At 41.9% G+C, this 27,842-nt stretch overlaps 1 protein-coding gene across 2 annotated transcripts in view; it reads right to left on the reverse strand.

Annotated features, from left to right (window-relative positions):
* The window catches only part of CSE1L (chromosome segregation 1 like), a 48,047-nt gene extending 20,710 nt beyond the window's left edge, over positions 1-27,337 (reverse strand). The window contains exons 1-8 of one of the 2 annotated variants that reach the window (XM_060185662.1): positions 27,205-27,337; positions 19,090-19,185; positions 14,566-14,708; positions 13,577-13,678; positions 13,353-13,498; positions 11,268-11,358; positions 9,039-9,146; positions 5,698-5,790 (exon numbers count right to left, since the gene is read on the reverse strand). In XM_060185662.1, the coding sequence (XP_060041645.1) occupies positions 5,698-5,790; positions 9,039-9,146; positions 11,268-11,358; positions 13,353-13,498; positions 13,577-13,678; positions 14,566-14,708; positions 19,090-19,180 (774 nt within the window). In that variant the 5' untranslated portion in view covers positions 19,181-19,185; positions 27,205-27,337. Of the gene's footprint in view, positions 1-5,697; positions 5,791-9,038; positions 9,147-11,267; positions 11,359-13,352; positions 13,499-13,576; positions 13,679-14,565; positions 14,709-19,089; positions 19,186-26,638; positions 26,775-27,204 lie in introns of those variants that run through there. The other variant, XM_060185667.1, reaches the window with a different exon arrangement.
* Between the last annotated feature and the right edge of the window lie 505 nt (positions 27,338-27,842).

Below are 27,842 nucleotides of genomic sequence, written 5' to 3' on the forward strand. Positions count from 1 at the left end.
TTGTTCTTTCTCTCATTACTTAATGGATAGATGATGTTGGTGGTACCGATAAATCGTATCAGGACTGGGGAGATAGCATAATGATTATGCAAAAGACTTTCACGCCCGATGCAACAACAGTCCCAAAGCCAATCCCATCATAAGCCAGACCTGAACAGTATTCTGGTAAAATAAGTAAATAAATCATATCACAGGAGGAAGAGAGATAAGTTGCAGGAACAGGTGGTGGTGAAACCGTTTAAGAACACAGATTACAGTGCACAAGCAAGCAGGCTCAAGCCCCTGGTCCCCCACCAGCAGGGGGAAAGCTTCACAAGTGGTGAAGCAGGGCTACAGTGTCTCCCTCCTCCATTCTTAAATTTTCTCTGTCTTTGTCCATACGTATATGTATATATAAAAGAAAGGCAATTAAAAAAAGAGAGTGATAACTTGTCTCACCAGTGGCAGTCTTTAAGCCCTAGCACAATATGGTAGATACTATGGCATCACAGAAAGCTCTGGTGCTGTAATTTCTCTTATCAAAACTGAAAAACTCAGCTGGGAGAAATCACGTGTGTGAGACCCCTCAGCTCCAACTGCCCAGTCATATCATCCTTTGTTCTAGGATATGGTATGTGTATTGTTTTGATTTCTCACAAAAGTTATCATTTCAAATATACTAACATGTGCCCAACCCTACCCCCAACTCCTAATAAAGCTACAGGGCTCTCACAAATGGTACTTGCCTTATATAAACTAAACAATCTAAATCAAAAGGCATTAAGCTAGGTTTTGCAGGAAAAATCTGGTTTGAAGACTATTTTTTCTTTTCCCCCAGAGCATTGCTCTGCTCTAGTTTATGATGGTAATGGGGATTGAAGCTGAAACTTTGGAGACTCAGGAATGAGAGTCAATTTGCATAACCATTATGGGATTTCCCTCTCCCTGATTACTAAGTTTAATAAAAACACAGCTATGCTCATTCTTTTTATTCATTAATACAATTATGGTAGTATCATAGCTGCTTTCAGCTACAACTACAGAGTTGAATAGTAGCTGGAACAAAAACTATACACCATCTTGACTTTCTTTCTTTTTCTTTAAGATTTTTATTTATTTATGAGAAAGACAGGAGAGAAAGAACCAGACATCACTCTGGCTCATGTGTTGCTGAGGATCGAACTCAGGACCTCATGCTTGAGAGTCCAAAGCTTTATGACTGCGCCACTTTCCAGACCACACCACCTTGAACTTTAAAGAAAAAAATTTTCCAGCCACAATTTAAATGTAAGCTACTATCTATTAATCCAGAAGCATATTTTGAGCTATTATATTGGCCAAAGAATTCATATTTAGAAGACATAAAAAGAATTTATTAACAGCTGCCTTCTCAAAGAATAAATGAAAGGGATGTTGTACAATGAAATAACCCAAGACAGAAAATGGACAAATAGTAGGGCAGCAAAGTAAAAACCCTGTGGGGAGGGGTAGACTTGCAGCTTCCTGGGCCGGTGGGGTGTGGGGGTGTGGGTGTGGGATGGGACATAGTCTTTTGGTGATGGGAATGGTGTTTATGTACACTCCTAATAAAGTGTAGTCATATAAATCACTAGTTAATTAATATGAGAGGGGGAAATTAATTGTATGTCTCAAAGTTTTTAAAACACAGACTGAGTCTTTTTAATATATAGGCTGTGTATTTGATATGCGGACTCTCAAATGCCTACAGCAAGCAGATCAGAAGCAACCAATGGCACAGCTACATACAAGATACTGGGCACTATACAGCAAACTCTAACAAAAGGACTTTTCAAAGTTAACCCAATTACCAAATAATGTGATGATAACATTAACTATCGATTGTCATTTTGAACCCTAAGACAACAGGAACCTCACATCTCCACTATAGAGCCTATACTTCCCCCAGTCCTGGAACCTTAGGATAGGGCCCACTTTCCCGCATGCCTCTCCCAATCCATATCATATAATATTGCATCTGCCGATCACAACCTAGTCAACACGAGTGCCACCTCAACATGCTTCAGCTCAGACTGTGTCCAGAGACTTCACGTGTGAAATGACAACCCTTCAGCTTCATTACTCGGGTGAGACCTTTCCTTTCATAGTATTCTCTAATTCCATCCCAGGTGGTTCACTTTCTAACAAAGTCCCAAAACCTAGATATAGACCAGGTTCTGTGAGAGAGAGCATATGTTCACATTTATCCATAAACTAGTGCAAAATATATACCTGAAAGCAGAAGTACATTAGAGTTTGCAGTCAGTACCCCCAACACTTCCTCTCCACTATTCCAAGCTTTGGGTCCATGATTGTTCAACAATTTGTTTGGCTTTGTATGTTAACTCTCTTTTCAGCCACCAGGTTCCTTCCAGATGCCATCAGGATGCTGGCCAGGCTTCCCTGGACTGAAGACCCCACCAATGTGTCCTGGAGCTCTGCTTCCCCAGAGACCCACCCTACTAGAGAAAGAGAGAGGCAGACTGGGAGTATGTACCGACCAGTCAATGTCCATGTTCAGCGGGGAAGCAATTACAGAAGCCAGACTGTCCACCTTCTGCAACCCATAACGACCCTGGGTCCATGCTCCCAGAGGGATAGAAAATGGGAAAGCTATCAGGAGAGGGGATGGGATATGGAGACTGGGTGGTGGGAATTGTGTGGAGTTGTACCCCTCCTACCCTATGGTTTTGTTAATTTATCCTTTCTTAAATAAAAAATAAATTGGGAGTCGGGCTGTAGCGCAGTGGGTTAAGTGTAGGTGGCGCAAAGCACAAGGACTGGCATAAGGATCCTGGTTGGAGACCCGGCTCCCCACCTGCAGGGGAGTCACTTCACAGGCGGTGAAGCAGGTCTGCAGGTGTCTATCTTTCTCTCCTCCTCTCTGTCTTCCCCTCCTCTCTCCATTTCTCTCTGTCCTATCCAATAACGACAACAACAATAATAACTACAACATTAAAAAAAAAACAGCAAAGGCAACAAAAGGGAATAAATAAAATAAATATTTTTTAAAAATTAAAAAAATTAAAAATAAATTAAAAAAAAAAAAGGACAAATAGTGCCTGTGTTTCCATCAATGTGAGCCAGGCTCATGCCTCGTTCCCACTGCACTAGGGGAAAACTTTTTGTGTTTTGGTTTATTTCCCTCTCTAGGATCTAAAAGACAGTCCAGAACAATAAAGCCCAGAAAAAGGCCTGGGGTGGGGATAAGGGATGGGATTGGGGTTTAATTGGCTTCCTGTAAGTATTCTTTATGGAATTGTCTTTATATATAAGAAAAGCTTTATTTTTTGAGGGAGAAAATTTGTTTTAATTTCTTTTAACGTGGGCTGAAATAATTATTTTATGGGAATCATATTCTTTTCTTTGACACTATTTAGTAAATCTCAGAGACAACATTTGCTATGTGTCCATAATAGCAATTCTCTCTGTATCCTACTCCTAAAACATAACTTTTTCTTGGCCTGTAGGGTTATTACTGGGGCTAGGTGACTGCACTACGAAGCCACTGCTCCTATAGGCCATTTTCCCCATTTTGTTGTCCTTATTATTGTTGTTGTTGGATAGAACAGAGAGAAATGAAGAGAGGAGGGGAAGACAGAGAGGGGGAGAGAAAGATAGACATCCATCTGCAGACCTGCTTCACCGCTTGTGAAGCTTTCCCCCTGCAGGTAGGGACAAGGGGCTTGAACCTCAGTCCTTGTGCAATGTAACATGTGTGCTCAATCAGGTGCACCACCACACAGACGGAACCTTTTTTTTTTAGATACCAGAACACAGCTCAGCTCTGGCTTATGATGTGGGGACTTTGGACCCTCAGCCAAGTCTCTTTGCATAACTATTATGATATCTACCCCTGCAACAGACCCTACTTGTCATTTTCTATTCACTTAAGATTAAGAAAGAAGAATGAGCACAAAATAACTATTGCACGTTAGGAAACCCAAACCACAAGTTTTTTACACATTGCAGGCATACATCATGTTCTCCTTCTTCCCATGATGGGAAGGGATGACTTTTTTGGTGAGACGTAGTGATAGCACCATTCCCAGGCAAATTTTTCCATCCTTTTTGATTCATATAAACATAGAAAGCAGAAGATATACTATACTGCACTAATTTCCTCCAATGCTATGGTATTCCCATGTGGTAACAGGGCTGAAACAACAGGCTGTGCTCTTAGCAAGGCAAGTGCCCTACAAAGTGAGTAATATTCTAGACCATATGGACGACTTTATAAAGAGAACATTAGATGTAGCCAAAGAGTTCACTTGAATACTGTGCTGCTTTGCTATGTACTTTGGTCCTCCACAGCATCAAAGGAGACTTCAGTGCTAGGGTCTCTTTCACTTTCTCTATCTTAAAAAAGGAGTAGTACAGTAATAACAACACTATTACAGAAGTTGAAGTTACTTTAATAACACCAGTGACAGTGACAGATAATGTTCTATTTGATAAAGTATAAATTCTAAATCATTATTTGTGTAATGAGTTGCTTTACCTACACACACACACACACACACACACAGACAGTGAAGACAAGTCTATAGTAACAGAAATAACCAAATATACAACACTCCACATAATCAGCTATTTCATGCATTTCTAGAATTTTATAGACCAAAGCACTGCTCAGCTCTGGCTTATGGTGGTACTGGGGATTGAACAGGGGACCTCACAGTCTCGAGCATGAAAATCTTTTGTAAAGTGACCTCCCTGTAGGTGGGAGCCAGAAGCTCAGAATGGAATCCTTGTTTGGGTCCCTGCACTTCATACTGTGAACACTTAACCTGGTGTGCCACTGCCCCAGCCCAAGCATGAAAGTCTTTTTCATAACCATCATGCTATCTGCCCAGCCCTGTAAATATTTTGTAACTTTAGGGGCTGGGTGGTAGAGCACATGGTTGAGTGCAAATGTTACAATGCACAAGGACCCATATTCGAGCCACCAGTCCCCACCTTCAGGGGAAAAGCTTCATAAGTGGGGAAGCAGGGCTGCAGGTGTCTCTCTGTCTCTCTCCCTATCTCCCCCACCCCTCTCGATTTGTTTTTTTCCCTTTTGTTGCCCTTGTTATTGTTTTTATTGCTGTTGATGTTGTTGAATAGGACAGAGAAATTGAGAGAGATGGGGAAGACAGAGTGGAGGAGAGAAAGATGGACACCTGCATACCTGCTTCAGGTGGGTAGCCGGGGCTCAAATAGGGATCCTTGCTCCATTCCTTGCACTTCGCACCGTGTGCACATAACCTGCTGTGCTACTGCCCAGCCCCTGTGACTTTTCATAAGAGTGAATAATTCTTAAGAAAGTGGATGGCAGGAGTCAAACGGTAGTGCAGCGGGTTAAGCGCACGTGGCACAAAGCGCAAGGACCGGTGGAAGGATCCCGGTTCAACCCCCAGCTCCCCATTTGCAAGGGAGTCGCTGCACAGGCGGTTAAGCGGGTCTGCAGGTGTCTGTCTTTCTCTCCCCGTCTTCCCCTCCTCTCTTGATTTCTCTGTCCTATCCAACAACAATGACAGCAGTAACAACAACAATAAACAACAATGGCAACAAAAGGGAATAAATAAATTAATTTAAAAAAAAGAAGAAGAAAAGTGGATGGTATTTTCCCTCAACCTGATTAAGTATCAGATAAGTTCTTCCAAGAGTACTCAAATCTAAAGCAAAGCAGGTCAAATATTGTAAGAAAAAAATACTTACGTCAGTTTGTAAAAGCTTATTATCCAATGTCAAAAGGGTGTGAAAATTATTCATCCAAGTTTCCATATTATCTTCAAAAAATTCAGGCAGATCCTATAAAATAAACATTTAATTGAGACTGTTATTTTTATCATCAGTATTATCACTGGGGCGAAGTTCCTATATGACTTTTCTTTTTTTTTTTTAAGAATTTATTTATTCATGAAAGATAGAAGAAGAGAAAGAACCAGAGATTACTCTGGTACATGTGCTGCTGGGGATCGAACTTAGGACCTCATGGTTTGGAATCTAATGATTTATCCATTGTGCCACCTCCCATACCACTCCTATGACTTTACACCTTTTCTCTAGATAGGTAGAGAGAGAGAGACACTGCAGCACTGTTCCTTCACTTGTGAAGCCTCCTTCCTCCCTGACAACTTACATTTGGGGAGCTGGGCATAGCACAGCGGGTTAAACTCACATGGCACAAAGCGCAAGGACTGGCTTAAGGATCCTGGTTTGAGCCCCCGGCTCCCCACCTGCAGGGGAGTCGCTTCACAGGTGGTGAAGCAGGTCTGCAGGTGTCTGTCTTTCTCTCCCCCTCTCTGTCTTCCCCATTACTCTCCATTTCTCTCTGTCCTGTCCAACAACAACGACATAGGTATAACAACTACAATAATAACTAAAACAATAAAAAAAAAAAAAAAAAAAAGAACTTACATTTGGTTGCCTACAGCTCAAACCCTGGTCCTTATGATCGGTAACATGTACTATCAGGTGAGCTATCTACTAGTTCCATCAATTGAAACTTAAAAACAGGGGGAGGAGAAATAGAGAAAGGGGGTGGGGGAGACAGTATAATGGTTATGTAAAGATTCATATGCCTGGGACTGCAAAGTTCCAGGTTCAGTTCCCTCGCATCACCATAACCCAGAGCTGAGCAGTACTCTGGGTTATAGTGAATAAATAAAATTTAAAAACAGAGAGGAAGGAAGGAAGCAGAGAAGAGAGAGTAGAGAAGACAAGAAAAGAGGAGGAAAGAAAAGCAGAATAAGAGGGCATAATACCAGAGACTGTTATAGTTTGGCGTACAGTGGTACTGAGGACTGAATCTGGGACCTCTGGTGTCTAAACCATTAACCCCCCATAAAATAAGAGAAAGAAATCTAACAATGCAGACAAAACTGCTTAAAAAGATTGATTTCCACCTTGTTTTATACACTCTGATCATATATGCCACCTATATTTTTTGCCTAATCTAAATCTACTTGTTTTTGCCAGGTATAAAGGAGGTTCTTACAAAGTTCAATGCTTACTAAGACAATCCATCAATTCCATCTCAAACTTATAGTCTTGTAAAGTTGATTTCCTATGACATAGTAATGCTTTCTTAATGAGCCCTAATTCCCCAAAGATAAAGATTATATCTTTGATCCCCTTGACTGTAAAAAATAAATTACTTAGTCTCATTTTATCTCACTTCTAGGAAGCAAAAGTCTAAATATAAGGGGGTAAAAAAAAGAACAGTATCTTTTGAGTGAGAATTTCTCAAATTGCTATTCAACTGAAGAATAATGTAGGCATGCCAACATTATTATATCTTTTTTTTTTCCCTACCACTCTTAAGTGTAGTCATACTGTGACAATTAAGTTTAGGTATTTAGTTCTCTTTATGAGACATGAATAGGTCACATCTTTCTTCCTGCTTCTGAATATAAAGAGAAGAGGGGAAGACAGAGAAGGTGAGACCTGTAGATCTGTTTCACCGCTTGTGCAGTGACCTCCTTGCAGGTGAGGAACTCGTGGCTCAAAACCAGGATCCCTACGCTGGTCCCTGTGCTTCACGCCACGTGTACTTATACCTCTGTGCTACCTCGTGGCCCCTGAACACTACCACATCTTAATGACTACAGAATGGGACTGAGCAGTGGTGCACCTAGTTAAGGACATGTGGTACCATCTGGTCCCCACCTGCAGAGAAGTTTCAGGGGCAATGAAGTAGTGCTGCAGGTCTCTCTCCACCCCCTTTCCCTCTCAGTCTCTCTTTGTCTTGTCAAATAAAATAAAGAAAAATAATTAAGAAGACTGATTGGCAAACCTGTCTCACTGGCAACAGGGTGACCAGACTATTGTGCTACTTAGGGCTCTGAATTTTCCCTGAAATTCTCTTGATACGCCCCCCCCACCCCAAGGCTTACTGCTGGGGCTCGGTGCCTGTACTACGAATCCACTGTTCCTGGAGGCCATTTTTCCCTTTTTGTTGCCCTTGTTATTGTTATTCTTGTTGTTGGATAGGACAGAGAAATTGAGAGAAGAAGGGAAGACAGAGGGTGAGAGAAAGATACACTTGCAGACCTGCTTTAGCCCTTGTGAAGTGACTTCCCTGCAGATGGGAAGCTGGGGGATCAAACCAGGATTTTTCCACTAGTCCTTGCGCTTCATACCATGTGTACTTGACATACTGAAATACCACCTAGCCCCCTGCTTTTGGTTCTTATATCTTCCAATGTCTCATCTGTTGTTGCGGTGGTCTGGTGCCTTCTGCATTTCCCAATACTTATCTAGAAGTCTTTGTATAAGTTAGCCAGGAGACTCAGGTCAAAACATAGTCCCCTAAATGTTAATATCCATTTAAATAAATAAGCAAGTAAAAATTAATGTGATTTCCCAGCAGCCTGGGAGATTTGCATCAGGTAAAGCACCAGACACACATGCATGAATTCCCAAGCTCAATTCTCTAGCACTGTATATGTCAGACTAATGCTTTGGATCCTAAAATGACACTTGAAGTGATTTTTCAGAACAGTCTTTCAGTGATCAAGTCCCCTAACTTCCTGGGGTATAAAAGGATAGTAATTTTCCACATAAAGCATCTACTTACATCTCTGGGAATTAATACATAGAACTGAGTAAAAAAGGGGAATTTTGTTTTTAATTTCAGAGAGCAATAAATGCTACCAAAGAAGTTTTTATCAAATGGAATGCTGTATTTGGCATCAAGCAGTAAAAATTAAAGAAAGAGGGAGTCGGGCGGTAGGTAGTACAGCAGGTTAACCACAGGTGGCTCAAAGAACAAGGACCAGCTTAAGGATCCCGGTTTGATCCCCTGGCTCCCCAACTGCAGAGGGGTCACTTCAGAAGTGGTGAAGCAGGTATCTATCTTTCCCCGTCTTCCCCTCCTCTCTCGATTTCTCTCTGTCCTAGCCAACAATGACATCAATAACAACAACAATAATAACTACAACAATAAAACAAGGGCAACAGATGGGAATAAATAAATAAATAATTAAAGAAAGAAAACAAATTTACAAAACAACAAGGGCAATAAAAGTGAAAATTAAAAAAATAATAAAACTTACCTGGAAGTTTAAACTGTAAAACAGTTTTGATATCAGGATCAGAGAAGAAAACAGAATCCTCAAGGCAGAAGCATCATTTGCATGAGTACTGCAGAGTTCAATAGTGGCCTTGGAAAGAAATTTAAAAGTGAGGTTTTAATAGCAGCACACTACATTTTTGCACTGAGACTATTCATATTTCATCTCCCAAATCTGTGCTAGGGAATGATCTTGGTGTCTTACCCATGCAGAATACTGCTGACCAGTTTCCTGGACCCAATCAATCTATCGTTTATTTTTCCTTCCTTCCTCCCTCCCTCCCTTCCTTCCACTGCCACCAGGGTTATCACAATTAATTCAACACTCCCAGTGGCCAATTTTCTTTTCATTTTATTATATACATTTTTCAGATAGAACAGATAGAAATTGAGAAATGAAGGGAGGAAAGAGATGTAGAAGAGAGATACCTATAGCACTGTTTCATCACTCATGAAGCTTCCCCTTCAGTGACACTCTCATTTTATCTGATAATAAACTTAAAAAAAAAAAATCTTAGGGGAGTCAGGCAGTAGCACAGCGGGTTAAGTGCATGTGGCGCAAAGTGCAAGGACTGGTCTAAGGATCCTGGTTCGAGCCCCCACTCCACACCTGCAGGGAGTCGCTTCACAGGCAGTGAAGCAGGTCTGCAGGTGTCTATCTTTCGCTCCCCGTCTGCCCCATCTCTATTTCTCAGTGTCCTATCTAACAAAGATGACATCAATAACAATAATAATTATAACAGCAATAAAAAACAAGGGCAACAAAAAGGAAAATGAATAAATATTTAAAAAAATCTTAAGTAAAAATTATTCATGAAAAAAATATTTGCCAGGTTGGCAAGATAGCTCACCTGGATGCAGGCCTGCTTTGCCATTTGCATGGCAGAGATCTGACCTCAGACCCCATGGCACTGGGGAAGTTCAGTGCAGTGATCTCTCTCTCTCATACCTATTAGAGAAATAGGAGGATATAGACAGAAAGCATCACTCTGGTACATGTGATGCCAAGGATACTCAGGACCTCATGCTTCAGTTAGAAGTTTTATCCACTACCACCTCCTGGACCATGTTGCCTCTCCCTCTGTACTTGAAAAAGTCAGCCTGGAGTGGGGAAGCTCCAGTGACGAAAACAGAAACCTTGGCCAATTGAATAGGATGGGAGGCAAAGTGTAGATGGGAATGGGGATCACATTTTGTTCAATTTTATTGCTCTGAGCTAACATTTACTACTTTCATACAGTTAAGAGACAGAAAAGATACAGGAGATAGCATAATGGTTATGCAAACAGACTCTCTAGCCTGAGGCTCCAAAGTCCTAGGTTCAATACACACCACTATAAGCCAGAGCTGAACACTACTCTGGTAAAGGAGAGGGGAGGGGAGGGGAGGGGAGGGGAGGGGAGGGGAGGGGAGGGGAGGGGAGGGGAGGGGAGGGGAGGGGAGGGGAGGGGAGGGGAGGGGAGGGGAGGGGAGGGGAGGGGAGGGGAGGGGAGGGGAGGAGAGGAGAGGAGAGAGGAGAGGAAGGAAGAAAAGGGAAGAAAAAAGGCAGGAGGGCAGGAAGGGGAGGGGAAAAAAAAAGAAAAAGGCAGAGGGTAAATAGCATAATGGTTATGCAAACAGCCTGATGCTCTAAAGTCCCAGGTTGAAGCCAGACCCCACCCCACCCCCAAAATCCAGAGTTGAATAGTGCTCTAGTATAAAAAGAGAAGGGGGGGGGGTTTTCCCAGAAAGTGGTGCAGTAGATAAAATATTGGACTCTCAAGCATGAGGTCCTGAGTTCAATCCCTGAAAGCACATGTACCAGAGAGCAATGTCTGGTTTGTCTATTTTGCCTCCAGGGTAACTGCTGGGGCATTTTGTTGCCCTTGTTATTATTGCCACTGCTTTCGTGCTGTCCTCTCAATTTCTCTCAGTCCTAGCTAAGAAAAAAATTGAAAAAATGGCCGCAGGAGCAGTGGATTAGCAGTGCAGGCATCAAGCCCCAGCAATAACCCTGGAGGTAATAATAATAAAAATGGTAGGAAATAATAAATTAAGTGCTAACATTTATTAAGACATGAATTCACTAGTTCATTAAAACATCCTCTGTGTAGATTAAACTTTTGTTCAAAAGAATACACTAAGTTCTGAAAGCTTGCTATTAAGTTTGTTTGAACTCTACTAAAGTTTGTCATCAAGTAATTTAAAATGGCATCAAGATACTATTCCATACCTTAAACAGATTAGTCAAAGGCAAAGCAAAAGCATCCAGAACAAGTTTAATTTCAGTCCATAGCTCGTTTGATTTAAATTCATGGCGATATCTAGAAAATGAAGGTAAAATAGGTAATTTTACAAGTTTTTATCTACTCACTTTAGATCATAAAGGACACAAGGTGCCTTACAAACTATGACTTACAAACAAAAAAGCTATTTAGCTTTCTGAAATTCGAAAGGGTTTTTTATTTTGCTTTTAAATAAGGCAGTTTATCGCCCCCACACCTATGGACATCTAATCTTTGACAAAGGGGCTCAGACTATTACATGGGGAAAGCAGAGTCTCTTCAACAAATGGTGTTGGAAACAATGAACTGAAACATGCAGAAGAATGAAACTGAACCACTGTATTTCACCAAATACAAAAGTAAATTCCAAGTGGATCAAGGACTTGGATGTTAGATCACAAACTATCAGAAACTTAGAAGAAAATACTGGCAGAACTCTTTTCTGCATAAATTTTAAAGACATCTTCAGTGAAACAAATCCAATTACAAAGAAGACTAAGGCAAGTATAAACCTATGGGACTACATCAAATTAAAAGGCTTCTTCACAGCAAAAGAAATCACTATCCAAACCAAGAGGCCCCTCACAGAATGGGAGATCTTTACATGCCATACATCAGATAAGAGTTTAATAACCAACGTATATAAAGAGCTTGCCAAATTCAACAACAAGACAACAAATAACCCCATCCAAAAATGGGCAGAGGACATGGACAGAATATTCACCACAGAAGAGATCCAAAAGGCTGAGAAACACATGAAAAAATGCTCCAAGTCTCTGATTGTCAGAGAAATGCAAATCAAGACAACAATGAGATATCACTTCACTGTGAGAATGTCATACATCAGAAAAGGTAATAGCAGCAAATGCTGGAGACGGTGTGGGATCAAAGGAACCCTCCTACACTGTTGGTGGGAATGTCAATTGGTCCAACCTCTGTGGAGAACAGTCTGGAGAACTCTCAGAAGGCTAGAAATGGACCTACCCTATGATCCTGCAATTCCTCTCCTGGGGATATATCCTAAGGAACCCAACACATCCATCCAAAAAGATTTGTGTACACATATGCTCTTGGTAGCACAATCTGTAATAGCCAAAACCTGGAAGCAACCCAGGTGTCCAACAACAGATGAGTGGCTGAGCAAGTTGTGATATATATACACAATGGAATACTACTCAGCTGTAAAAAATGGTGACTTCACTGTTTTCAGCCGATCTTGGATGGACCTTGAAAAATTCATGTTAAGTGAAATAAGTCAGAAACAGAAAGATGAATATGGGATGATCTCACTCTCAGGCAGAAGTTGAAAAACAAGATCAGAAAAGAAAACACAAGTAGAATCTGAAATGGAATTGGCATATTGCACCAAAGTAAAAGACTCTGGGGTGGGTGGGTGGGGAGAATAGAGGTCCAAGAAGGATTCAGAGGACCTAGTGGGGGTTGTATTGTTATATGGGAAACTGGGGAATGTTATGCATGTACAAACTATTGTACTTACTGCTAAATGTAAAACATTAATTCCCCAATTAAAAAAAAATAAATAAAAATAAATAAATAAATAAGGCAGTTTATCAAGACTAGGTATTTCACAGGTGATGAGGCAATTTGAAAAAACATACTCAAGAAGCAGCAGTAATACTGAGTAAGCTTATGCTCTTATCCTAGTGTCATATACAAAAGATTGACAATATTCACAAAATGCAAATGTTTACACATTTTTATAATTTTATTTATTTATTCCCCTTTGTTACCCTTGTTGTTTTGTTGTAGTTATTATTGTTGTTGTTAATGATATCATCGTTGTTAGACAGGACAGAGAGAAATTGAGAGAGAAGGAGAGAAAGACACCTGCAGACCTGTTTCACCGCTTGTGAAGCACCCCCTACAGGTGGGGAGCCAGGGTCTTGAACCAGGATCCTTACTCCCGTCCTTGTGCTTTGCGCCATGTACGATTAACCTACTACGCTACCACCCAACTCCCATGTTTACATATTTTTAAAGTGCTCTAACAACACCAATCTGTATATCAATACCTTTTAAATAACGAATGTGCAGTACGTAGAACTCCATTAATAACATGGAAATCTCCACTCTGAAAACGATTCACCATTTCTGTCAACAAGTCCGGCCATTTCTGAGGAAAATCTTCTCTGCCAATAATGCTAATAGCATCACTTAACTAGGAGAGGGAGAGAAGGAAAAGGACTCATATGAAAGCTCTACAAACAAGGTTACCCAAAAAGCAAGATGCTTTTACCTGCTTCTGAATTTGTTCTGGACTGCTAAGCATCAAATGCACAATGTTGGCTTTAATGGCTACTCGATCAGCTTCACAAATTTTGTTTGGTTCATCTTCAACCTAAAAGAAAATATCACTGAGCAAGCAATAAAATCCATATACATAGCCCTATGGATATAACAACTAAATTTTTTCAATAATATTTATTTTTATCAGAGATAACAAAGCACTGCTCTATCATCCATGGAACTTCCTGGTGTCATGATGCTCCCATGTGGTAGTACTAGAGTTCAAGCCCAGACTTGCACAAGGTAAAGTGTGTGCTCTCCGGATTCATTTTTCCACCTCAAGAGCAATGTTTCAACTATGGATGATGGTAGTGCCAGGGATTGAACCTGGGACTAGTGATGTTCTAACATGAAACTCTGCTATCTTATTGATGATGTCATCTTCCCAGCCCCTTAGTAGTTTTTTCTTTTAATTTATGAAAGTAAGAAATGCTATAGTACTGCTGATCGACCATGCACAGAGCTAGAATTACTTCCTATTTCTTCATTTTCTAAGAAAAGTAGAACGATAAGTAAAGTCTTCCTTTATAGGAATGGGTCATAAATATCTTTTTTTTTAAATTTATTTATTAATGAGAGGGATAGAAGGAAAGAAAGAACCAGATATCACTCTAGTACATGTGCTGCTGGGGATTGAACTAAAAAAAAAAAAAAAAAAGTGGGGCCAGGCAGTGGCACACATGGTTAAGCACACAGACATTACAATGCGCAAGGACCAGGTTTAAGCCTCTGGTCCCCACCTGCAGGGGGTAAGCTTCGTGAGTGGTGAAGCAGGGCAGCAGGTGTCTCTCCCTTTCTCTCTTCCCCTCCCCTTTCAATTTCTTTCTTTATAATATAAGAAATAAATAATTTAATTTTTTTAAGTTAAAAATAGCAACAGAAACACCAGTCCAGGGGTGATGTGATGTCCCCTCACTTCCTCCCACACAAAATACTTACAATTCTCCAGTTTCTTTTAATATAGTTCTTGAATGTTACTGAGGCACATACTTTGATGACATTATCCTGAGACTTCTCCAATAATGTTAAAAGTAACAATGGATAATTCTGATTTCCCTCTACAGATTCAAGAAACTTCTCAGCTGTAAAAGAATTGCAAGGTAGAAGACTTATTATAACCAGTATCCTTTCACTTTTTGTATGAACCACATATATCAGATTAAAGTATAAAAAACTGAAAGATGTCCCCTTTGGAATCAATCATGAATCTACAGGAATCACCTATCTATCAAATGGACTAAGTATGATGACACTCTAAGTTTATATAATTACATTTATTAAAAATTTATTATTGGACAGAGACAGAGAGAAATTAAGACGGAATGGAAGGGGCTGGGTGGTGGCGCACCTGGTTGAGCACACATTACAATTCACATGAACCAAGGTTCGAACCCCAAGTCCCCACCTGCAGAGGGAAAGCTTCCCAAGTGGTAAAGCAGTGCTGTAGATGTCTCTGTCTCTCACCCTCTCTACCTTACCTTTTCCCTTCCCTCTAGATTTCTTTTTTTTTTAAAGATTTTTGTTGGGAGTCGGGCTGTAGCTCAGCGGGTTAAGCGCAGGTGGTGCAAAGCACAAGGTCGGCATAAGGATCCCAGTTCGAGCCCCCGGCTCCCCACCTGCAGGGGAGTCACTTCACAAGTGGTAAAGCAGGTCTGCAGGTGTCTATCTTTCTCTGCCCCTCTCTCTTTCCCTCCTCTCTCCATTTCTCTCTGTCCTATCCAACAACAACAACATCAATAACAACAACAATAAAGACAAGGGGCAACAAAAAAAAAAGGAATAAAATAAATATTAAAAGATTTTTGTTTATTTATTTATTCCCTTTTGTTGCTTTATTGTTGTAGTTATTGTTGTTGGATAGGAGAGAGAGAAATGGAGAGAGGAGGGAAAGACAGAGAAGGGGAGAGAAAGACAGTCACCCACAGACCTGCTTCACCGCTTGTGAAGTGACTCCCCTGCAGGTGGGGAGTCAGGGGCTCGAACCGGGATCCTTACGCCTGTCCTTGCGCTTTGCGCCACACGCACTTAACCTGTTGCGCTACTGCCCGACTCCCCCCTCTTGATTTCTGACTGTCTCTACCCAAATAAATCCTTGTGCGCTGTAATGTGCGCACTTAACCAGGTGTGCCACCACCTGACCCCATACTTGTTTTGTTCCAGGATTATTACTTCTACTAGTAACAGCAGTAGAAATATTTCTTTTATAGTACTTTGTAATTTGTGCCAATATATTAGTATATACTACAATATATATTACAATATGTTAGTATTAACTATATAGGTATGGTTTTTACTCATTGAAGTGGGAAACCTTTTTTCTGCCAAGGGCTATTTACTGTTACTTATAACATCCTTTAAGTTATACAAAATTATCAACTTGGGAGTCCGGCAGTAGCGAAGCATGTTAAGCGCAGGTGGAACAAAGCACAAGGACCAGCGTAAGGATCTCGGTTCAAGCCCCTGGCTCCCCACCTGCAGGGGTGTTGCTTCACAGGTAGTGAAGCAGGTCTACAGGTGTCTGTCTTTCTCTCTCCCTCTCTGTCTTCCCCTCCTCTCTCCATTTCTCTCTTTCCTATCCAACAACGACAATAACTATAACAATAAAAAGGGCAAACAAAAGGGAATAAATATTTTTAAAAATGTATCAACTTAGAAATTAAAGCCTTAATGTCACTATAACTCCCAGACTGACTGAATTTGGGGTCTTGCCTATATTGGCTTTGGCAGAGCCAGACCAAATGATTTCAAAGGTCATATACAGCCTGCATGTTACCCACCCCTGCTTTACTTATATATATCATTTTACTAAGGCTGCTACTACTGTGACCAGGAATGTGGGTTAGAGGTAGAACACATGTTTCACATGTATGAGACCTTGAGTTTGATGACCAGAACCAAAAAAAAAAGAAGATAAAGAAAAACTTAAGTCATCACTATTACCCTTATTCTCATTTAAAAGGTCATGAAGATTAAGTAACTCATTGAAGGTAACCAAGGCAGAAAATTCATCACTGGAAATAGGTTAGTCCTTACTCTCCCACAGTGGACAACCTCAATTTTCTTCTCAAAATATATTTTTCTTAACACTAGCAGTAAATTTACAAAGACTACCACTTATTTCTAATCCATGCTACACTTAGCAATAATAGCTCTTAGGCTTACTGTTCACTTGGTGGTGATGGTTTGTATTATTTCTTCCAATTTGTTCCTATATTAAATTTCATAAGGTTAACAGCTATTCCAGGATACTAACAGTTAATGAACAGGTTTACAATTAGCTCTTATTCGTTCCTAGACAACAATATCCCATTATATATATATATTTTTTTAAAGAATTGAGTCACAAAGGTTTAACTCCCACTTTTAAACTTTCTCTATCAGGTTTTTCTTCAAAGATAAGGAACGCTAAATTGAAATGGTTTTCAGAAGAGGTCACACTGTATAGCTCTGAGTTTAAGAGGTTTTGTTTACTTCCTCACAGTAGTTAGTATTTTACATAGAGCAACACACTGTACCCATGACTTGGGGGAAAGCCCACACAGATTGCCAGGTCTCCCCTACACTGTAATCAATATGCTGGAAATAATCTTCTCATGTGTTTAAGTACAATTCTTCCTTTTTCTGTCCACTTCTTGCAGTTTGTACATAGAATATTTACACTGACATGTTTTCACATATCCAATGAACCTCAAAATATCTCCTAGTTCTTTTATTCCATTGTCATAACTCAGCTGCCAATAAGGAGATTGGCAGTATTTAAAGTTAGGATCTACTGCACATTTCTCCTTCATTTTGTAAAGATGTTGAGTTAATGTAGTGACAACCTCTAAGAATGCTACGCTCGTAACTTTTCTCAGGAACATCAGGCTATTGCTACACTCTGTTATTGAGTCAGGAAGCAATAGCACCCTAACCTTTATGAAGACAATTACTAAAAATAACTATAAGAGTACTAGCAGAGGCTTTCCTGGAAAATCAGAGAAGATTAGCCATTAATTCCCTTTTATCCAAAAACATGTTACTTCTTTAAGCACTAATGAAAAAATTGTAATTTTCCTTCTCAGAAATTACAAAAGCTTTTCTAGAATAGAATCATTAACATGTTTATGATTCTATTTATTACATACAATATACAAATACATAACACGCGCATACATAGTTGTATTCTTTTGTCTTTAAATGGCCTTTCTCAAATTTTCTCCTCTCTTTTTTTCCTGCCTGTCTTCCTTCCTTACTAGATCACTGCTCAGCTCTTTTATATGGTGGCCTGGAGGACTTTCGAGCTTTAGGCATAAAAGTCTTCTTTCATAACCATTATGTTATCTCCCTGGCCCACCAAAATTTCTCTAGGAGTATACATACTAGTACATTCTGAAGAAGCATTTCTGGTTAACATGGCTCATATATCAACAATCACCAAATGACTAACCACAAAAAAACATCTGGTTCCCTGTTATAGTTCAAATGGTGTTTCAAAATAATTAACTTAAAAAACTGAATTCAGGTGGTACTATCTAAAAAATAAGTATATTTCATTTAAAATTCTTATAATTTCATAAAAAAACTCCTCAAGCAAATCTAGAAAACTGATCTTACAAATCTCGAAAAAAAGAAAAAAAAACATTTGCCCCATAACCAGGATATATAACCAATCTCCATTTAGCTGGCCTCCTTAATTTACTTTCACATCTAACTCCTGCAGGCAATCCAAAGTTTCTATCAAATTTCACAGAAAATTAGTCTCAGGTTTGGAAAGAAAACAGGAAGAAATTCTAGTTTTCAGATGTAATGAATCAAACTGAACACAGGGATTAAGAGACAGTGTCTCTGTGTGTGTTGGGGGGGGAGGGTAGATAGCATAATGGTTATGCAAAGAGACTCTCATATCTGAGGCTCCAAGGTCCCAAGTTCAAATCTCCCTCACCACCATAAACTAGAGCTGAGCAGTACTCTGGTTAAAAAAAAAAAAAAAAAAAGGAGGGTGGGGGTAGATAGCATAATGGTTATGCAAAGAGACTATCATGCCTGAGGCTCTGAAGTCCCAGGTTCAATCCCCCACACCATCATAAGCCAGAGCTGGGCAGTGCTCTGGTGTTTCTCTCTCTCTGCATCTCTCTCAAAATTAAATAAATAAAATTAAAAAAAAAAAAAGTGGGGAGTGGGGGCGAAAGATTGTCTTATTTCATTCACTTAACCACTTTTTAGGGTCTCACCTCTAAAGCAAGATGAGGGGGGTTCAGAAAGATTAGGAATAAAGCATTCTAAACATACTAATACTTTTTATTCCAGAAGATGCCAAATAAGCTATTTATTCAAGCAACAATTAAAAAGAAACATACAGTCACGTTATAGTAGCTGTAAGCACTCAACCACATCTTTTATGGCTAGCAATGAAAACTATACCTGAGAATCCAAATGTTAAAAAAAAAAAAAATCAGCTACAAAATAGCATTTGCTGTTTACCTGGACGTCTGATGGCAGGATCAGGATCAAGAGTTTTCTTTAAATATTCTGTTAGCGTTTGCAAATTTGCATCACTGAGCTCCATTGCCATAAAACCTAAAATAGAGAATGAAGTCTGAGTAACCGGTCACACAGGGAACTGATATGTGTGTATGTGTGTGTGTGTGTGTGTTTGTGTGTAGCGCCTTCCCTCCATGAAAGTCATCAATTTATTACGTGGGGTGTATAGTCCTAATTCTGGCTGGCAAGCTAGTTTGCCTAGTAGGAGCCTGGTCTGCAATGTCTATGATCTAGATCCGAGCCGAGCTCCACTTCACTGAGGAAACTTTGGCGCTTTCCTTCTGCCTGTTTTCTATCTGAAAAAAGTCAGCCCAGAGCAAAGTAAGCCCTGGCAACAACAAAATAAAAATAATTTAAAAAGTATAAAAATAAATAAGCCTAATACTAAACTGAGACAGGATACAGGTTATAAGATTGTTTTAAAGATAAATAAATTGAGATAAATTTATTTATAGATAAGTATTGGTCCTCATTCTATTTATAGATAAGTAAATAATAAACTTATTTATAGGTAAATAAATTGAGATAAATTTGAGCTAAAGGAGAAAACATACTTTGAAAAAAAAAACAATAAATCTTTTTAAGAATTTAAATAAATGGGAGGAGTCAGCGGTAGCAGTGGGTTAAACACATGGCCCAAAGCGCAAGGACCAGCATATGGATCATGGTTCGAGCCCCTGGCTCCCCACCTATAGAGAGGTCACTTCACAGGCGGTGAAGCAGGTCTACAGATGTCTTTCTCTCCCCCTCTCTGTCTTCCCCTCCTCTCTCCATTTCTCTCTGTCTTATCCAACAATGACAACATCAACAATAAAAAATAAAATAAAATAAAAGGGAGTCGGGCTGTAGCGCAGCGGGTTAAGCACAGGTGGCGCAAAGCACAAGGACCGGCATAAGGATCCCGGTTCGAACCCCGGCTCCCCACCTGCAGGGGAGTTGCTTCACAGACGGTGAAGCAGGTCTGCAGGTGTCTATCTCTCTCTCCTCCTCTCTTTCTTCCCCTCCTCTCTCCATTTCTCTCTGTCCTATCCAACAACAACAACAATAATAACTACAACAATAAAACAACAAGGGCAACAAAAGGGAATAAATAAAATATTTTAAAAATAAAATAAAAATAAATAAATGGGGGGCAGGTGTTGGCGCATCTGGTTGAGTTCACATGCTACAATGCACAAGGACCCAGGTTCACTGGCCTCCACCTTTGGGGGGGAAAGCTTCATAGGTGGTGAAGCAGAGCAGCAGCTGTCTTTCTGTCTCTCTCCCTCCCTTCCCTCTCCCCTCTCAATTTCTGTCTCTATCCAATAATAAATAAAGTATTTTAAAAGAATATGGAAATAAAAGAAGTAAATATACAAAATCCATATAGAACCCAAAGAACTCAATAACAAAGCAACAAAAATCCATTAAGATCAGTGAGGCACTGCTATTGTTTCATTTCTTCTTCTGTCTCTAAAGTCCTATTGGGCAGAAGGGACAGTGAAATTATGCAGGTGCAAAATTCCAGCAAAATCCCTACGTGGGTGTGAGGAAGGTAATGGAGCTAGAACCCAGGTTTGAATACCTAGTATTACATTACATTGAATACCTCGTACACTTAACTGGGTGTACCACCACCAGCCTGTTCCATCAGTTAGGAGACCCACTCTCATTTTACTTTCAGACCCACATATAAGTGAGATCATATGATATATGTCTTTCTCTGACTTCACATAACATTACCTTCACTGTCTACATATGTTAGAAGTATTTATTTATTTACCAGAGCACTGCTCAGCTCTGGTTTATGGTGGTGTGGGGAATTGAACCTGGGACTTTGGAGACTCAGGAATGAGAGTCTCTTTGCATAACCATTATGCCATCTACCCTCCCTTCCATTAATTTTTTTTTTTTTTTAATGTTTCACCATTCATGAAGTTCCACTGATCTTTGTTTTTCTCTCATGTTACGAGAGAGATTGAGTCCAGGGCCTCACAGATGGATGACACATGCTTTACCACCAAATCAGATCTATCAAAGCATAGCACAACTCCACTGTTCCTAGCCCACTGTTTGGAGAGAGAGGAGGGATCCTGGTACTGCTCTACCTTTTTTTTTTTTTTTAATGATCAGCTCTGGCTTGTGGTTATGGTGGTGGGGGGAGTATTGAACCTGGGACTTGAGGGAGCCTCAAGCATGAGAGTCTGTTTGCATAACCATTATGCTATCTTTCCTTCTCTCATCCTGTCTTTCTCATTAATATATAAACAAAATCTTAAAAGAAAAACTTTATTAAAAATAAATAGAAATGAACTCATTCATGACCCAGATTTCAGTCTGGCCCTCACCACATTGAAGGAAGTTTCTATGCTATGATCTTTAGAGTCACTCTCTGTATATTAGAAAACAATATTCATGGTATTATTGTATTTACTACTGACTGTAAAAGATTAATCCCTCAGTAAAGAAATTTTTTAAAAGCCACTGTGGGGGCTGGGCAGTAGTACAGTGAGTTAAGCATGAGGTGCGAGGACCAGAGTAAGGATCCTGGTTCAAGCCCCCAGCTCCCCAACTGCTGGGGGAAAGGGGAGGTTGCTTCACAAGTGGTAAAGCAGGTCTGCAGGTATCTATCTTTCTTTCCCCATCTTCCTCCTCTCACGATTTCTCTCTGTCCTATCCAACAACAGCAGCAATAACAATAATAACAGGTACAGGAGGAGGTGCAGTGATGAAGCTTTGGACTCTAGAGTATGAGGTCCAGAGTTCCATCCCAGGCAGCACTTGTGCCAGAGTGATGTCTGGTTCTTTTTCCTATCTTTCTCATAAATAAATAAAATCTTTTTAAAAAATTAAAAAATAGTAACATCAGCAACAAAATGGAAAAAATGGCCTCCAGGAGTGGTAGATCAAAGTACAGGCACTGAGCCCCTGGTGTCATTTATCTCTCCCTTGTTGTCTTCATAGTAGTCTGACCTCCTTCTCAACATGCCAGGCTAAACCTGTGAACATGGACATCAGAGAAAACCATATATATGTTAACATTTATTTTCCCTTTTGTTGTCCTTATTTATCACTGTTGTGGTTATTATTGTTGTTATTGATGTTATTGTTGGATAGGACAGAGAATGGAGAGAGGAGGGAAAGAGAGAGGGAGAGAAAGATAAAACACCTGCAGACCAGCTTCTTTGTGAAAAGAGCCCCCTGCAGGTGGAGAGCTGGGTGCTTGAAAGCAGGATCTCTGTGCTTCCTACTATGTGTATTTAACCTAGTGTGCCACTACCTGGCCCCTAATGCTGTGGTCCAGTTAAAAAAAAAAAAAAAAAGGAAAAAGAAAAATAATGAAATTAAAGTAAATATGCAGAAAAATGAAATAAAAAATGTGTGGGTGGGGGTAGATAGCATAATGGTTATGCAGAGACTCTCATGCCTGAGGGGCTCTGGCTCCAGAAGTTCCCATGTTCAATCCCCCGCACCATCATAAACCAGAGTTGAGCAGTGCTGTGGTTAAAAAAATAAAATAAAATAAATAAATGTGCATGCTATAGTCTCTGGATGTTGAAACACTACACAGATCCTAGAATTCTAAAGTTAGTTAAGGGCTAAATATCTGTCAACCAATTCTTCTTGTACCTCTTTTTTTTTTTTTCCTCCAGGGTTATTGCTGGGCTCGGTGCCTGTGCCATGAATCCACCACTCCTGGAGGCCATTTTCCCCCCTTCTGTTGCCCTTGTTGTTGTAGCCTTGTTGTGGTTATTATTATTGCCATTGTTGATGTTGTTCGTTGTTGGATAGGACAGAGAGAAATGGAGAGAGATGGGGAAGACAGAGAGGGGGAGAGAAAGATAGACACCTGCAGACCTGCTTCACCGCCTTTCTGCATAACCATTATGCTATCTCCCTTGTCCACATGAATAAATTTTAGGAGCTGGGTGGTGGCGCACCTGGTTGAGTGCACGTTACAATGTGCAAGTGTTGGGCAGTAAGCTAGCTTGCTTCTGCTTATCCCTGCTGTCTATTTACATAACCAGTTACCTAGGATGTCTATTTACATAACCAGTTACCTAGGAACCGCCCTGCCTGCAGCGCATTGGTTTAATCCCCACAGGTTCAGGATGTCTTTCTGTTCCACCCCCTCTTGTAGTCACCCTGATTTCCACCAGTCTCTTTTCACTCCACCCTCTCTACATCACATCCTGTTTCCACCCTACTTGGGAGTACATATACAGCTGCTCTTCTGTTTTAACACACTTGGAATTGCCTTCTGAGAGTCCCAGTCTCTCTCCTGCGAAGCTAGCCCAGCAATAAAGATTCAACTGCGTCCCACTCAGCCATGAGTCCCTGGTCGTCTGTCTCCCACCTGCGAAGCTAGAACATCAGCTGGCGAACTGGGACCGGCATGCAAGGACCTGGGTTCAAGTCCCCAGTCCCCACCTGCAGGGGGAAAGCTTCACGTGTGGTGAAGCAGTGTCACAGGTGTCTCTCTCCCCCTCTATCACTCCCTTCTCAATTTCTGGCTGTCTCTACCCAATAAATAAAGATGATTTTTAAAAAATAATAAATAAAATTTTAAAAAATAAAACAAAACCAATCACACCCCTGGCTTTTTTTAAAAAGATTTTATTTGGAAGTCAGGTGGTAGGTAGCACAGCGGGTTAAACGCACGTGGCCCAAAGTGCAAGGACTGGCAAAAGGATCCCGGTTGGAGCCCCCGGCTCCCCACCTGCAGGGGAGTCGCTTCACAGGCAGTGAAGCAGGTCTGCAGGTGTCTTTCTCTCCCTCTCTCTGTCTTCTCCTCCTCTCTTCATTTCTCTCTGTCCTATCCAACAATGACAACATCAATAACAACAATAATAACTACAACAACAATAAAAAGACATGGACAACAAAAGAGAAAAATAAATTTTAAATTTTTTAATTTTATTTGGGGGTCGGGTTAATCGCATATGGCACAAAAGTGCCACGGACAGGCGTAAGGATCCCAGTTTGAGCCCCAGGCTCCCCACCTGCAGGGGAGTCGCTTCACAAGCGGTGAAGCAGGTCTGCAGGTGTCTTTCTCTCCCTGTCTTCCCCTCCTCTCATCATTTCTCTCTGTCCTATCCAACGACATCAATAACAACAACAATAATAATAAGCACAACAATGACAAAACATGGGCAACAGAAGGGGGGGGAATGGCCTCCAGGAGCAGTGGATTCGATGCAGGCACCAAGCCTCAGCAATAACTCTGGAGGCAAAAAAGAAAAAAAAATTTTTTTAATTTAGTATTGGATAGACAGGAAGAAACTGAGAGGAGGAGAGACATCTGCAGTACTGCTTCACCACTCATGAAACTTTCCCCCTACAGGTGGGGACCAGGAGCTTGAACATGAGTCCTTGTACACTGTAATGTGTATGCCTAACCAAGTGTGCCACCACCTGGCCCCCAAACCCTTGCTTTCTGTGTTGCCACAGCGCCTCCCACATGCTGTACTAGAGGGTAAACCCGGTCTGGCACAAAGGAAAGCATGCACCCTCCCAAGTAAGCTATCTTCCCCCCACTCCCCTCAACAAAAAGCAGGGCTGGCAAGATATCACATCTGGACAGAGTGCATGTTTTGTCATGCATTTAACCCAAGTTCAATGCTCCACAGCACTGGTACTATATTATCTTTGTCTCTTTCTGAAAAAGTTGATCTGGAGCAGTAAAGAGGCAGGAGGGCAAACTAGGAATTACATTAAAATAAAAAAGAGGGTGGAGGGAGCCAGGCAGTGGCACAGCAGGTTAAGCGCACATGGCAGAAAGCGCATGGACTGGCGTAAGGATCCCGACTCAAGCCCCCCAGCCCCTTATCTGCAGGGAGGGGTCTGCTTTACAGGCCGTGAAGTCTGCAGGTGTCTATGTTTCTCTCCCCTCTGTCTTCCCATCCTCTCTTGATTTCTCTCTGTCCTATCCAACAACGACACCAATAACAACAACAAAGGGAAACAAGGGCAACAAAAGGGAAAAAATAGCCTCCAGGAGCAGTGGATTCATAGTACAGGCACCAAGCCCCAAGGATAACTCTGGAGGCGAAGGAAGGAAGGAAGGAAGGAAGGAAGGGCAAAAGAGAATCACAAAAATGTTTATTATTAATTTTTTTTTCTTTTTAAGATTTTACTTCTGTACCAATGAGACAGACAGGAGGAGAGAAAGACCCAGACTTCACTCTGGTACATGTGCTGCAGGGGACTGAATTCAGGACCTCATGCTTGAGAGTCCAGTGCTGTATCCATTGCACAACCTCCCAGACCATTTTTTTTAAGGAAGGAGATGGACTACAAAAATTTAATTGTAGGGGCCCCAATGGAATAGCTAGGAGAATAAATGCACTGATGGAATCCAAGAGTAAAGCAACTCTTTTCTGTGCCTCTCCAGAAAAAAAGTTCAAGTGGATCTTAGTGGTCATCTGAACATAGCAGTATATAACCTAAGCAAGGCCCTTGATCTCAAAATTGACATCCTAGCAACTGAGAAAAAACAATGAACAACCAAACTGTGAGGGGGGTGGGGAGTTGGTAGACAACATAATGGTTATACAAAGAGACTCATGCGGTGTCTGTTTCTACCACCCCCTTCCCTCTTGATTTCTAGCTGTCTCTATCCAATAAATAAATAAATAAATAAATAAATCTATATAACGATTAAATGTGATGAAGTAAATATTAGGAAGTGATGATGGGGGAGTCAGGTGGTAGCGCAGTAGGTTAAGTGCATGTGGCGCCAAGCTCAAGGACCCGCGTAAGGATCCCGGTTCGAGCCCCCGGCTCCCCACCTGCAGGGGAGTCACAGGCGGTGAAGCAGGTCTGCGGGCGTCTGTCTTTCTCTCCCCCTCTCTGTCTTCCCCATCTCTCTCCACTTCTCTGTCTTATCCAACAACAACGACAGCAATAATAACTATAACAACGACGACGATAAACAGCAAGGGCAACAAAAGGGGACAAAAAAAAATTTAAGGAAGTAATGATGGGCTGAGGGGACGAGGTCCATATAGAGAAGCAGCTTAAAGTGCCTTAAGTGAGAGAAACTCAAACAGGGAGGCAGCCTTACAAAGCTCTGTTAGTAATTCCCAAGAGAAGGAACTGCAGGCACACCCAAAAGTGATTTCTGGTGTGAGCTGGGAACATTTATGACAACGAAAAATCAAATCGGTAGTTACAAGAAGGAGAGAGGAAACGGGTGTGTGTGGGGTGTCACCTTAGGTGGGGCTCTGCAACCGTAATACTCGGGATCCTCAAGACACTGTTTAGTTCTGTTTTCAACCAAATTGTGCGAATAAGGAAATGGGGCTCGGCCCCAAGTTGCGCTCGTAAAGACAGGCTAAATCTGAAATGAACCCCATCACAACAGTCCCAGAGTCCTGGGTGCCATCGACCACGGCATACCACCCACACCCATGGGGGTTGAGACCCAAACGACATGAGGCAGGTGTACAGAGAGCGCCCCCGGCCCGTGCAGAGACAGACGAGTATTTAAGCCTCATGAGCGACTAACTCAGCGAAGTGAGACGACAGCGTCCATTTCACAGTCGCAGAGGCTGAACGAAGCACAGGGAGTCAAGCTCTTGTCAAGTAGGTGAAGCCCGCAGAACAGGAGGCCTGGGGTCTGGCGCCCGGACAGGCCCAGCCGCCACACTCTACTCACGTTGCGGTCAGCCAGGAACAGCGTGAACGGACGCGCGGGCGCGACCAATGAGAGGAAACGTTCCCCAGGAGCACGGCAGCCGTGCGGCCAATCAGCGGAGCGCTGGAGGGGAAGGGGCGGGCACTCCAGCCGCTCGAGTTAGGCCGCGGCTCGGCCGCCCTCGCCTCCCACCGGCTAAAAAGCCGCCTGACCCGAGTCAAAGACCTGACACGCCGCAAGGTGAAGGCAAACCCGGCCGCAAGGGCGAAAGCCTTGCCCAAAGGCTACGTCTGAGTCACGGATTTACATACTCCGCTCTCGCCCAGAGGCACGCTCCTTGCTTTCCCGTGCTCGGAAGTGTAAGGAGCAACACATCCCTCCGCCAGCGGGGTCCCCAACCAGCCAGCCCACCAGGCTGTGCACGCCCCGTGTCTTACCCCGTGGGTATACGGGAACGGAGAAGAGAATCTCAAACGCGAACTATAGCCGGCACACCCCACTCCTGCGCCGCACCGCCTCACATTCAAACCCCGGCAAAATGGCGCGGTGGCGAAGCTCTATTCAGTGCGCATGCGTAAGCGAAGTCGAGGCAGGGGCGGGGCCTGGAGCGTTCGGTCCCGCCCACTCTTGAGCGGCCAATCGCACTCGGGTTCTCTGTGAGCGCTGGTGGGGCAAGTGACCGTGCCCTTCGGCTCTGACGTCCTAATGGTCATCACGGTCCCCTGTTTCCGGAAACATAGATTCAGCTAGTGGCTGCAGGTTTTTGATGTCCAGGACTGATACTGGACACGTTGTCTACAACGTGTTTAACGAACCGCCTCACGTCATGTCTGTAGCATCTCCCACACAAAGCGTATTGCTCCAGGAATTTATGCTCTGAAAGAAGGATTAGACAGGGAGTCCGGCAGTAGTGCAGCCGGTTAAGCGCACGTGGCGTAAGGATCCCGGTTCAAGCCCCCGGCTCCCCACCTGCAGGGTAGTCGCCTCACAGGCGGTAAAGCAGGTCTGCAGGTGTCTATCTTTCTCTCCCCCTCTCTGTCTTCCCCTCCTCCATTTCTCTCTGTCCTAACAACGA

The sequence above is a fragment of the Erinaceus europaeus genome, chromosome 1, assembly GCF_950295315.1.
Source record: "Erinaceus europaeus chromosome 1, mEriEur2.1, whole genome shotgun sequence".
NCBI lineage: Eukaryota > Metazoa > Chordata > Mammalia > Eulipotyphla > Erinaceidae > Erinaceus > Erinaceus europaeus.